Source organism: Conger conger, chromosome 1 (assembly GCF_963514075.1).
Source record: "Conger conger chromosome 1, fConCon1.1, whole genome shotgun sequence".
NCBI classification, from domain to species: Eukaryota; Metazoa; Chordata; class Actinopteri; order Anguilliformes; family Congridae; genus Conger; species Conger conger.
In genome coordinates, this window is record NC_083760.1 from 57,633,618 (window position 1) to 57,648,437 (window position 14,820).

At 39.4% G+C, this 14,820-nt stretch overlaps 1 protein-coding gene across 1 annotated transcript; it reads right to left on the bottom strand.

Moving 5' to 3' along the window:
* Window positions 1–2,153: 2,153 nt before the first annotated feature.
* galr1a (galanin receptor 1a) lies at window positions 2,154–11,650 on the bottom strand. The gene is made up of 3 exons (XM_061242008.1): window positions 10,982–11,650; window positions 10,569–10,634; window positions 2,154–6,267 (listed from the first exon to the last, which is right to left on the bottom strand). Exons 1-3 carry the CDS (start codon window positions 11,648–11,650, stop codon window positions 5,950–5,952), a joined length of 1,053 nt encoding a protein of 350 aa, XP_061097992.1. The 3' UTR covers window positions 2,154–5,949.
* Window positions 11,651–14,820: the final 3,170 nt, after the last annotated feature.

The following is a 14,820-nucleotide window of genomic DNA, read 5'->3' on the forward strand; positions in this document are numbered from 1 at the left end:
GGGGGGGCAATCACTTTTTCACACAGGGCCATGTAGGTTTGGATTTTTTTTTCCCTTAATAATAAAAACCTTCATTTAAAAACTGCATTTTACTTACTTCCCACCGCCCGACTACCTGTCCTCTTGACCCCATCCCCTCTCCCCTCCTACAATCTATATCTGAGGACATTCTCCCTTTTCTCTCCTCTCTAATCAACACCTCCCTCTCTTCCAGCACCATGCCCTCTTCCCTGAAGAGGGCCAGAGTCACTCCCCTCCTCAAAAAACCTACTCTTGATCCCTCTGCCCTGAACAACTACCGGCCTGTCTCTCTTCTTCCCTTTCTCGCTAAAACCCTGGAACGGGCGGTCTGCTCCCAACTGTCCACTTATCTTCTCCACAACAATCTCCATGACCCCAACCAGTCTGGCTTCAAGAGTGGCCACTCCACTGAAACCGCCCTGCTCGCGGTCACTGAGGCACTCCACTCTGCTAAAGCAAAATCCCTCTCCTCTGTCCTCATCTTCCTCGACCTGTCAGCCGCCTTCGATACAGTCAACCATGAGATTCTGCTCTCATCGCTGTCTGGGATGGGTGTCACAGGTTCTGCACTCGCTTGGTTTTCCTCCTACCTCTCTGGTCGCTCCTACCAGGTGACTTGGAGGGGCGCACTCTCCGACCCTCAACCCCTACGAACTGGAGTCCCGCAGGGCTCGGTTCTTGGGCCTCTCCTCTTCTCGCTATACACCATGTCCCTTGGTTCTGTTATCTCTTCCCATGGCTTCTCTTATCACTCCTACGCTGATGACACCCAACTCTTCATTTCCTTCCCCCCCGACACCCAAATCACCACACAGATCTCTGCCTGCTTGGCTGATATCTCTGCGTGGATGACTTCCCATCACCTGAAGCTCAACCTTGCCAAAACTGAGCTTCTCTACATCCCTGCTAAGTCCTCTCCGTCAATCGACCTCTCACTGACTGTGGAGGACTTTGTAGTTTCCTCCTCCCGTACGGCAAAGAATCTTGGGGTGACTCTTGATAACTGCCTCTCCCTGGCTCCACAAGTATCCTCCACTGCCAGAACCTGCAGGTTCTTTCTGTATAATATACGCCGCATCCGTCATCTCCTGACGGAGAAAGCCACCCAGCTCCTAGTCCAGGCGCTCGTCATTTCCCGCCTGGATTACTGCAACTCCCTCCTAGCCGGCCTCCCAGCGTGCGCCATCAAGCCCCTCCAGCTGGTCCAGAATGCTGCAGCCCGCTTGATCACCAGTCAGCCCAGGTCGGCTCATGTCACCCCGCTTCTCATTGGCCTCCACTGGCTTCCTATTGCCGCACGCATCCGATTCAAGGCCCTAGTGTTGGCATTTCAGGCTGCTAAGGGGACTGCCCCACATTACATACAATCCCTGATCACTCCCTACTCCCCAGCTAGACCACTCCGGTCTGCCAGCTCTGGTCGCCTTACGGTTCCCTCTCTACGGGCACCTGGCGGTCGAGCTGCACGTTCACGCCTGTTTTCCGTTCTGGTTCCTCAGTGGTGGAATGACTTGCCTACCACTGTCAGGACAGCAGAATCCCTCCCCCTATTTCGACGCAGACTCAAAACACACCTTTTCAAACTCTACCTTAGTCCTCCCTCCTGATTTACCCCGCCCCCCCCTTCTGATACCCCTATCCCTGTCTAACCCCCCCCCCCCCCCCCAAAAAAAAAAAAAAAAAAAAAACTTATGATGACGACTATATGTTTAGAACAGCAGTCCAGGTGTATTTTCCTAGTTCTGGATGTGATGCTTTGACTTGTGGTAGAACCTATGCATAAGTCGCTTTGGATTAAAAGCGTCTGCCAAATGACTAAAATGTAAATGTAAAAAAAATATTTTGTGTTTACTTGTGTTGTCTTTGAATAATATTTAAATTTGTTTGATGATCTGAAACATTTAAGTGTGACAAACATGCAAAAAAATAAGAAATCAGGAAGGGGGCAAACACTTTTTCACACCACTGTATATTGTATGACTGAGTATACAATATGTCGTATGCAACATACAATAAGTTGAAGGCTGATCATTTTTCTTGACCCAATGCATACTGACTTAGTAAGATGGGCAGAGCTATGAGATGTGTATTTTTTCCCGAAATTGAATTGAAGTTAAATTCAAAGTCACAGACAGTGTATTGGAAACATTTATTTGCTTTTTTTTGAGGTAACAGCATGTTTCCCTTTAAGACAAAAGCAAATTCTGTGAACACAAGCAAAAATATGCAAGAAATCTTTAGAGATTTAAGCCATTTATATTGCAGGTCTGCTTATTCATCCAAGCAGGTGCAATAAAGCTTTTCTCAGCCATGGGAAAATAATAGAGAAGCACTCATTAATTAATGTGCAGTTTTAAAGTTCAGACAGTGGGGGAAGGAATTAGAGGAATGCAAATGTGGGACAACAAAGGCTGAAAATAAATAACTATCTATATACGGCCATTCTATCAGACATATTCATGTCCCTTTCTTGTAAGCTCTTGAAATGCAAACCATGTTCCTGGAATCCCCATCAGTTTACTGATTAATAAAACGTGGTACATTCTATTTCACATCCTTGTCATTTCTTGTTATATTTGTGGATAACAGGGCCAGCACAGAGAGAACACTAGTTTCACATTTTCTTTCATATTATCTCAGTTGACAGTATTGCCTGGGGTTACTCCATGTGCTGCTGTTGCTGTCAGTAGGCCACAGCCTACCATTTCAGCTGTGTGTGGAAATCTTCTCATGTACACTTAAAATCCAGTCCATATATTTCAACAACATCCAGAACATAACCGGCAGAGCAGAACAATACCAACACAAAATATTAAAACAGAGGTAAACTTGTCATTTAAAAAAAGGAGATAGAAAAAACAACAACACTTTAATCATTTCTCAATTACTGTAGCAATGGTTTAATCGTGAGCATATTTAATCTGTCATTGAAAGTTAAGGCCAGCCCACAAAGTTCTGAATCAGGTCAGTGCATGGCTATTTTGCACTGAACATCTGTACCCATCCCATCCCAAAAACTGCAGTGCATATTGTCAGGATTGGTCAGCAAATGGCTGATAACTGTACTTTTCTGAGAATGTTTATGCAAGCTATCAAGAACCTGGAAACCAGCGCTGTGGCAGTTACTCAAAACAGGATCCTGCATTACATATATGCAAATACATATACGCACATATTTGATTTTACAATATAAACATAATCTGCACGTTGCCCCAGTGATATTTTACCATTCATTGGTGGGTACACAATTCCCCCAAAAAAGTTTATAGTAACTATCTATAGTTAGTTAGTTTAAAGAGCACAATTCTTGTAGCATAACCAGGATGAAAAGATGGATCCCGGATCTAAACAAAAACATACAAAAATAGCTAATGTGCTCATTGTTATTGGACTGTTGTGATTTTCTTTAGTTTTATTTCCCAGAAATGAAATTATCATATTATTTATACTGTATAAATCATTACAGTATCATATAAATATCGATATAGTGGTGAACAAGTTACCATATCATCATGCCGAGACACATTTCCCCCCATGATTGAATGATTAATATGTCACTCTTATCACGTCCATCCAATAAAATGTGTACTTAATAAGATATATTATCGACAGCAGCATTAAACATAATCCGACATTAATTGCCCTCAAATATTTTAATGAAGATACTAATAGGTTACCTACACTACACAAAATTCATACCAAAGTTTTCAACAATCACTTGTTACAGATAATAAATACAGATATATTTCCAGATTTTCACTTTGTACAATTATGAGTGAAGATCAGTTGTAGTTTAAATGAAACATATAACCAAATAAACTATTGCAAACCCAGAGTAGAAGCTTGTGGTATACAGGTCTGTGTTCATATAATTAGTCAGAATTCTCTTTATGGTTCAATGTGTTTATGCACTAAATTATTATAGTGTGCCGTACCATGATCAATACACCAATGACCCAATACACCACCCTGAACAGATGGGCAGCTGCATGTCAGTGAAAACATGACTTACAGCTTGAAATCACAAAAAAAGAGACAGTGTTTCTTACAGGCCATGCTTATATTCATATTGGCAGAAATCATAATTGAATTGTTATTCAAAAAAAAAAAAGATTCTCCAAAGATTTCCTGATCCTCTGATCAGTAAAAAAAAGAAAGAATAAAAAATACAAATTAAATCTCTTCCTTTAATGGGTGGACACATTGGGGTCTTCCACATACCCAGGGTTCACATTATTTTGTCCAGGATCATCAAAATATGATATATCAAAGCCCAAGGCACCAGCAGTAAATTCCCTAGGCCACTGTTGAATATGACTTGGCAAAAATAAAATCTAATTGGCATAATCTAAAAGGTTTTCCCTTGATTAGTTTGGTTGACATTGTGTTTACAACTGATCAACTGCACAGCTGATTTTCTGCAGTTTCCTTTACCTGTGGTCCCATGAGCTGCTGTGTGTCCACTTCTGGCTTAGATACCCAACACAATTATAATCATTTGCATGAAAGAAAGGGAAACTACATTAAAAAAAATTTTTTTTCAAATGTTACATTTACAGTTTATGCAAACGCAAGATAAGTGATACATACCTGTATATACAGTACCTATGTATATGTACACTCACTGAGCACTTTATTAGTAGAACATAATCACATAACCACACCTAATCAGTAATCAGGCAATTATCTTCAATCATGTCAATCATGTGGCAGCAGTGCTATGCATAAAATCATGCAGATACAGGTCAGGAGCTTCAGTTAATGTCCACATCAACCATCAGAATGGGGAAAAAATGTGATCTCAGTGATTTCGACCATGGCATGATGGTTGGTGGTGGACTGGCTGGTTTGAGTATTTCTGTAACTGCTCATCTCCTGGGATTTCCATGCACAACAGTCTCTATAGTTTACTCAGACTGGTGCGAAAACTAAAAAACATCTAGTGTGCAGTAGTTCTGCAGGAAGAAACACATTGTTAATGAGAGAGGTCAGAGGAGAAGGGCCAGATTGGTCAAAGCTGACAGGAAGGTGACAGTAACGCAAATAACCACACATTACAACAGTGGTATGCAGAAAAGTATCTTTGAACACATGACACGTTAAACCTCTAAGTGGATAGGCTACAGCAGCAGAATACTTAATAAGTATACTAAAGTATACTAAAAAATAGGTCTAATAAATACCTACTAAAGTGCTCACAGAGTGTATGTGGGCTGCCAAAAACATGAACTGGCCTACCATATTTATCTGCATTGTAGACCAGAGGACTACAACATGGATTCCTCCACACCAGTACCAAAAAAAAAGGAAAATTGTGAGTGTTTGTTATAGTGTACACTTTCACATCCATGAGTGTGCATCATTCAGTAACTGCAGTTTTTTTACTGCGGCCTTACTGTTTTCTTTTTTTAACACTTTCCAAGACAGTGGTGTTCGTTTCACCTTGTTAAATACATTTAAAGACCGAAGAAAGAAACAATTAAGCCACTAGTATACATTCACAAAAATCAGCATGAAAAAGTTATCTTGTTCACAGTTATTGAGATGTCATAAACATTGAATATGTCATCAACAAATACATTTCTGGTATCCTCAAGGTTTAGAAAAAACACTTCCCATTCAGTTTCCATTAACCTGGCATCAATTATATTTTATAACATACAGGTGTCAGTAATACTGACATGTATTCCTGTCTTGATGGGACATGGTGAATGATTTAAAACCACTCGTTGAGTTATCTACATTCAAATTTCGCTGTATCGTTTCATGTAAGAGTAAGAAAAATTAATTCTCAACCTCAGTTGTTTGCACAGACTTGATGGCTTTTCCATCTTGCTTCTTGCTTCTCCAAAATGGCGAAATCTTTGCCAGGGCATCTGGTCAGGGGCTACATCCTCTTCTACAGACAAGAACCTCCCAGGGACTTAGTCAGACATTGGTGCAATTGGTGGATGGGGGCGTGTCCATTTTGCTCCTTATCTCTTTGATGTCGTTGAGAGGGGATTCGCTGCCAAGCTGACACTTAAACACTTGCTTGTAGGCCTTCCGAAAGTTCTCCGACAGGAAGGCGTAAATGATGGGGTTAACAGAGGAGTTGCTGTAGGCCAGGCAATGGGCCACAATCCGGAATACAAAGGAAGCTTGGTTGATGGGGAAGGTTCCAAACTCGGCCCAGAGGTGAACCACGTGGTGGGGCAGCCAGGACAAGCAGAACACTACCACTACCACCAGAACTGTCTGGGCAGTCTGGGGGAGGAACAGGACAGTACATGAGTGACTTAAGGGAAAAAGCCTATCACAAATTATAGGAAAATATGGTTGTCATCTTTGCCAGGGGGGTTGGCACAAAGTACTAACCCAGGGGTGCCAATACATTACACTACATTACAGGGCATTTAGCAGACGAAACAGGTGTTCAGAGAATTGAATATCTTCACTGCGTATGGCGATATTCATGCATCGTCTGCCAGGTAAAAAAGTGTCCAGTATCCAGACTAAATGTGTACAGTATTATATTCCAGATGTGGTAGCTATTTTTGTTTTAATTAAATGCGAGATGTTACCTTGCAAAGAGCTTCACTGCCAAGATATAATGGGAATGTTGTGTGGGAGGTACCAGTACATATTTTATTTCTCCCAGAAGCGTAATTATTTGTATGACTGGCTGTTTGTCACAGAAGTCACGTGGGATTTTATCTTTTTTGGCAGTCCCTTTAATTCCCTGTTGCTTTTCCGCGATTGTTTTGGAGGATAACTAATCAAAACAAACACACACTCTTTCCGCGATGGACAAAAGCGATTAAAAGCAGCATATCCTCCCATTTAGCCTAAGCCTACTGTTTTTTTTTCTAGCAGCAACATCGTTTTTTTAAACTTCAATTTCTGTCAGTACGGTTGACCATATTATTTCAGTCACTTCCCACTGCTTCGCATGAGATATTGGTTAATTTAATAAATTATATTGTAAATATTTTCTGTGACAAACACCCATCCTTAATTATTGCTTGGCTGCAATCATTAATTTATATTTACTTTCATAATCTGTTTGATTTCTTGTTCTGGGGGTTTAAATAGTGTGATTCTTGTTGCAAAGATTATTTCAGTGCATCTTTGAAACCTATGTCTGTGTTTCTGTCTTGCGCCTCGCATTACACCTGCTCTATAGAGGCAGAGAAATGTCATGCTTAATTCAACCCTCTGGTTAGAAAGCATTTAGGGTGAGGTAATTTTCTTTACATTGTGTATATATAAAAAAAAACTTTTTTAAAAGAAAAATAAGCTTTTCAGATCATTCATGTGTCTGGACAAAAATATAGGCCGATGTTTTGTATTTAGAGAGATTTGGGCACACTTGAGGATATTTTTTTGGGGGAAAACACAAGTAAAATTTGAATGCCTGTCGTTATCTTTACCAAAAGTTGACATCACGTTTGTGCACAAATATAAATTAGTTCTGGTTTGGTCCTTGACTTAGGAATTGAGATATTCAAAGCTAAACTATAAAAACATAAGGCGTTTTTTTGGGGAGTGGGATATTTTAGTGTAACTTTTGTGGACACTGTATGTGCATGCTCTGACATAAATTTATTCCATGTCAAAATTCTGAATGATACATGCTCCTTCTTTAATTTAAGTCTTCAAATATGTGTGTGCAGTAAATCATTTTTGGGACGAGTACAATTTAGGTGGAAATTGCCCTCTAGGGGGGGGAAGTGGAAAGGATTAATAAAGCACACTGCTTTACACATGCTGGAAAATAAAGCCTATGTCAATAACTGTATTACATGTAATTTACAGCTTTTTTGTGCATATTCATCAAGGGTGCCAACAATTCTTGAGCCCACTGTAAGAATTAAGACTACACAAATGCTGGCAAGCATAACGAATGAGAAGGTGGCCAGTGTTGTTGTGAGAAAAATATCCTGCAAAAACCCCAGAGCTGGGCTCTGAACTCGACTGCCACATGCTGAGAGTACTGGAGCAGGAGCCCTTGCTGCGATCCAGTATTAGGCCCAATCGGGCACAGCTGGCTCACCTTCCCAGGATCAGGTTTCATGTCCTTTCTGCCAAAGCTTTTATTAGGCTCACCACAGGGTTGAAAATCCACATTTTGGCCATAATCTTGACTCAGCCAAACCTCTGGTTTCGGCTTGTATTGCTTTATCCTCATCTCCAAACTCAAGAAAGAATGAGTATATGGAAAAGTGTAAAAGAAAGGATACATATCGATGAATAAAACTAATCTCCGCAGAGAAGATTTTTGGAGACATTAGCAAAAACCTTCCAAAATTTATATCCAAATTTAGCAAGCTGCTGTTTTAATGCCTGATTCAGTCAAATACATTAACACAAATGGTTTAATTACTTAATTAACTGAGGATCATGGTTCCATTCCTTTGCATACATTATATATTTTAGAGATGTCAATCAAACAAAATATTATTTGAAGAGTCACGCAATGACTCTTTGCCTTCTATTACACTTGGCTATAAATTCTAACTGCTGAAATCACATCTTTTTTTGGTGATGTGCATGTATTTTAAATAAAACAATGATGCAATACTTTCTGTATTAAGTAGCATGAATATTGAACTGAAGCTGCCCTATGGAAAAAGTAGCCAAGAAAGATCTGGGAATATGGAAAATCCATACACTATAGTTCAGGCTACTTTGGACTCAAAGGAAGCAACATTCCCCATATACAGCATGAAGTTTATTTTTCCATCAATTTTTAAGTTTGATTAAATTAGGTTATTCACAGATTGTTAATAATAGTTTTGTTTTCTCAGTCTTCTTTTGACAATACGCGTCACACCATTATACATATGACAGAGAAATAAGCCTCTGATTATTGATTAAATGTTTATTTAAACAGCTTCTGATCCATCAGCAGAACAGACAACCCAGGTTTGCTCTAAACATTTGATTAATTTCCTTTTTTTCATACTGCAAGTGGTGTTTCTTATTGCTTTGCCTTGTATAGATTATGTTATTGTGAATACATGTTGGCACTACTGGTTCAGTGGCTAGTCTTAATTGGAACATGAATCAATGAAACACAGTAATGCTTTGCTTGCATTTACGCAATGGCCCTGTAGCATTATGGGATACCCTCTCATATGTGAAGAATATGACAGAGCGGCAGGTGGGGTGCAGAGAGAAATGTATTTGTGGATAAAATGCGGATAAAAACACAAAAATGAATGATTTACTTACTCCAGCTGTGGTCCCCAACACACACACACACACGCATGTTGTATGCACATGTACGCGCACACAGAAATGCACACGCAGGCACACGCACAAGCACATGCAGACACAAACAGACCTAGATGACAAATTATTGTGCATTGTTTTTCTGTGCATGTGCCCTATACGTGTTTGAATAACTTCACAAATCACAATACATCCCACCCTAACAATAATAATGGCACTCTGCTTACTGGATTATTGATCGGTTTTCTGTAATTGCATGGCATTTAAGCTATTTTTCTGACAATGAAACATAACAGTTGCACCAAAGATACCAAAAAGCATATAATAAAAGATGGTGCCCCTCTGCATTTATATAATATATAATCACATAATTTGTGTTTACTTGCAGTATTATCAAAACATCACTTTTTCGTCATGCACGCACACGCTCACGCTCACACACACACACACACACACACACACACACAAACACACAAGCACAATTTATTAGTATGTTGAATGTTTGGGTAGTTGTCCAGTTAGTCATGAAGAAAAGTCTGTGTGAGAGGACTTCTGGGAACTAGATAACAAATGTATTTGCTCTATTGTACATTTGGCAAGTGCCTTTTCTCTTTAAAACTAAAACAAAATTTAAGGTTTCTTCATCTTCACAGGATTTGTTTTTCAATGTGGTGGTGCCGAGTAGAGAGGGGGAGAGACAGTGTTTTGTATGATAACGCGAATGATTTTAACGAGTTTAACCTGGAACTACATATTTTTTATTATACAAACATACTGTAGGCTTTGCGTTGCCGCAAATATTGTACAGAATCAAAACTGTTATGAAAGCAACGATACCTTCCTACCAAAAACCTTCGAACGATTAATATCGCGCCCTGTAGTATTTACTGTGACATAAGATTAGATAATTAGTGTATTTATTTGGAAATGCACAAAAACAAAACACAAACGCAGTCAAACCAATCATACTTCGTTATTACAATACTGGTTTGATTGTCTTTGTGGTTTGCCATTCGTGATACATATACTCACTAATAAATTAATATATTAGTGCGTAATGTTAATGGTTTTTTTCCAACCAGGTTTGGAAAACCCTTCATAGCATTTAACAGTGTCTCCATGGTCACTAAAACGCATACACCACGTAGATGACTTCTAATGTAATTTACATCGGTGGATAATTCGGGCTCTGGTACTGATTTACCATTGAGAGCTATGGCATTGTACAAAGTAAAACCTGTTGTTAAAATCTACATCTAAATGTAAATGAGCGGTGATTTAGTGACTTCATTGCTTCACAACAGCCACAACAAACAGTCATACATACGTACCTTCTTCTTTGACGCTTCTGATTTCTTGGACAAGTTCCGCAGCTTTTTGTGCAAATGGTTCAAAACCTGCAAAGGCATAACGAATAATGCTGACGGTGGTATACGAACGAACTGGAATCTCACAAGCATCCATCTTTATAATATGAGTCATTTAAATTGAATCGATTTTTATTTATTTTGGGTTTCGATATTTTGATAGTCGCTTCACCAGTCTTTTCCTTCTTTTAGTTTATTTTGCTAAACGTGCACAACTTTGCCAGCAACAGCTATAATAAACGTTAGCTAACGCCCAATGTAGTCGAATAAATTAAATTACCTTTCTGAACATAAATTCACCTTTCTGAACATATACTGATGGGACTTATATTTAGTGGGTGTGTTACTATGGTAGGATACAAGTCTAGGATGCTTACCTTTGCATAACAAAACGAAATTAAAAGAAGCGGCAGCACATAGCCAAAAACAAAAGTGCATACAACGTAGACCTTCTTTTGATTCAGATCCGGCCACTCTTCCCAACAATAGGTACCGTTATTTCCCCTCACTATGCGCTTGTAATAGGCAACTGGTGCTGCCATGGCAAACGACAGAATCCAAATCACGACCACTCCAATCAAAGCATGTTTAGCCACACGAATCGACGATGATTTTCTCGAGTGCACGATGGCGATGTAGCGGTCCACCGACATCGCGGACAAGGTGAATATACTGACCAACATAGATACCGTAAAAAAGTAGTGAATGAATTTGCAGATGAACGCTCCCAGGACCCAGGTTGGGAGTATATACACAGTCGATTGAAATGGAATGCAGAACAGAAGATAAGATAGGTCAGCTATGCTGAGGTTGAGGATAAATATGTTGGTGGTGCTCCGAGGTTTGCCAGGTTTGCTCCGGGCAAGGACAGTTATAACCATTGAGTTTCCCAGCACACCGAGAATAAATATCAGTCCAAAGATGACAAGCGTTATGAAGTTGTCGACGCCAATCCCAAACAAAAGTTTCTGTGGCGTTGTCGCCGTATCCGTTATATTGAAATTCCCCAGTCCTTCACTTAGGTTGCTTAAGGCTGACGAGTCCATCACTTTAGATCACAGGGATACCACACTGCTGAAATATATTACGTGCTAATTTCTGCACAGGTCGAGCTACTTTATGCAAAGACTACCTACTGCATATCTAATTTTGTGTTTTTTCTATTGATACATGACATAAAACACCTCCAATCACCTCGGTAACAAAAATCGACTCAGTAATTTACTTGATTGTTAGCCGATTTTCTGTTTACAAACTTCGGAACTATGCACATGTTCAAGATGTAGTCCCAATGTCAGTGGCTGCGCACGCTTAACACAAACTTGTGAAATCCACATGTATTATATAAATTGTAAAATTAGATTTTCAGTATTGCTACTTTATGGTGCGGTTTCCACTGGCGAGACTCCTTCCGTCAGCACCTGATGCGCTTGTGTTCTCTGGCTGCCTCCTTGCAAGTCCCTCCGAACCGGCTTTCCACCAGAAATTATAGTGGGGAAGGGCTGCGCCTCCAACGTCACCAGGCAGTGTTACAGACTCAAACCAACGAAAACTCCGTGCACACACATACGCTACATATGGGCGTGCGTCAGTCCCTATTTTATTTCTCGCGGTGTAGGCTATACATGTTTTGCGCGAGATGTCTTGTTTGATTAAAAGTTGCTTGCGCAATCTTAAGACACGAAGGCAGCCTTCGTGCTGAGTGTGTGACGAATTCAACCCTTTCTCGAGAAGGAAACAATGAACCTTTTTGCAGAGGAGGTCCATATTTATGTAATGACAATGATTTCCTGCAATGATAGATAGGATGCACTGGGGCTGGAATTACAGCTGTGATTGGAAAATAAATTAGTGTTGCATAAAATATATACACTCAGTATATACACCACTTTATTAGGTACACCTGGGCATGAGCTCATTAATGCAAACACCTAGTCAGCCAATTATGTGGCAGCAACTCAATGCATAGAATGCAGAAATTGTCAAGAGGTTCAGTTGTTGTTCAGACCAAGCATCAGAATGGGTGAGAAATGATTTTGACCATGGGATAACTGTTTGTGCCAGCCAGGTGGTTTTAGGAGCCTATTTCAGAAACTGCTGATCTCCTGGGATTTTCCTAAACAAAAGTCTCTAGAATTTACAGAGAATGGTTCGAAAAACAAAAACCATCAAATGAGCGAGGTGACAGTAACTTAAATAACCATGAGTTACAATAGTGGTCTGCAGAAGAGTATCTCAGAACACATCAAACCTTGAAGTGGATGGGTTACAACAGCAGAAGGCCAATAAGTAACAATTACCTAGGCCAATAAGTCTAATAAATATAAGTCTAATAAATACCTAATAAAGTGGTCACTGAGTAGTCTACGTCAACTAATTGCCAATTTGAGAATTTCTTACATACATACTCAGAAAAAAATGGGTCAAAAACGAACCCCGCAAAATGGTTTGTTGACTGAGAGCTTTCACACTTCACACCATAGAAGGTTCCATAAAGAAGAACAAAGGGTTCCTCTATGGACACAAGCCAAATAACCCTTTTTTCTGAGAGTGTAGGCTACATCTCATTTTCCATCTTTTCTCAATAGGAGAACTAGTTTGCAAACTTCCCAACCTTTCTGGCCAGTTTTAAACCAAAAAAAACAAACAATCAATAACTGGTTCGGGGAGTACCCAGCGCCTGTGTTTTATTGTAGGAATGTATTGGCTGTTCACTGCACATTTTCCTCAAATCTCACTGAGTTGAGCAAAAGAGAAAGCAATTACAAAGGAGGAAGATCAGAGATGTAATGCCAAATCCCATTGAATGCATTGATATTATTTTTGCATCGGTACGTTTGACAGAGATATTATTATTTGTGAAAGCAGAGATGTAATTATTTCTAATAGTTATAATTTTCTGAAATATTGAAGGGAAGATGCTTGCATCCTTTGAATAGGTTCGTCCCACAAATGAGAATCATGTATATTTCTGATATGTTTGACTGCGGATGAAATCACCAGGTACATGCAAGGTCATTTATATCATTATTGAAATCCAGTTCTCCAAATGGTAGCTTACACACCCTTGGGGAATTGTTCTGGTAAAGTCGATTTATTTCTGGTGCAAATGCCCATGGAAAATTGTAGACAACACAAAGGAGTTCAAATGGCATAGATTAGTTTTACCTGTTATTTTTTGAAAGGTGCGTGGTGTTCAGAATGAATACCCCATTCACATTTTAACTTAAATAATTGGATCTTGGATAACTTGGATGAACAAAACATGATTGAACGTGCCTTGACTTAAAATGTACAAGACAGACTGCATGTTATTCGATGAATACGATGCTTATTCATATGGCATATTCGTCTCTCTCAAGCATCAATTCAATATTTTATTTATTTATTTATTTATTCATTCATCGAGTGAATGAATAAATAAATACACTTGTTTATGGGAATACTGTATTTTCGCCCGCGCTGATGGTAATTAGAGTGCTCGCTGTTTGCTGTTCGAACTCTTCCGATTGAATTACTGCCTCGCTTTCATTTGAAATAAGGCATGCACTCGTGCTTACTTAGATTAATTAGTTTTATGGTACTCATGCTTTAAAAGGCTCTTGAAAAATCAACACACGAGGTGCACATGCATGATTAAACAGGGAAATTTGGCATGCGGCTAATGGAGCTAAAGTTCTCAAGGCATTGAACATTTGCACCACGAGAAGAGGGAGCTTGGTATGTTTACGGTGTTGTTGAAGTGTCAAAGAGAAGGAACCGTTTCAGAAATGTGTTACTCGTTGGAGAGGATTAAGCACATTGGTGATTTGATCTAGGCCTTGTTGTCAGTGCATTCGTGGTGGGGAAAATTTAATCGGTCTTTCTCGTGATTATGTCGAGTTTAAAAAGATTTTTCTTTAGATAGTATTGTTTTTAAATACACTCTCAGCATTAGTGTATGTTTTCAGTTGGCCCAGAGATTTTTATTTATCTATGCACACCTATACGTTATAGTCCTCTATAATTAAAGGGGTAACATGGTGGTTGAATGTGACACTTGACAGTTGTCTTTAGGCAACAACAAAACAAAGGTGCATACATTTTTTTATTATTATTCAGTCATTTAAATGTATTTTAAATCTAAGCCTAAATTTCCCACTATGAAAGTTCACCCAAACTAACCAATTATCTATGATTGACAGGCCATGCTCCCACTTTCCACACATTGTTGATT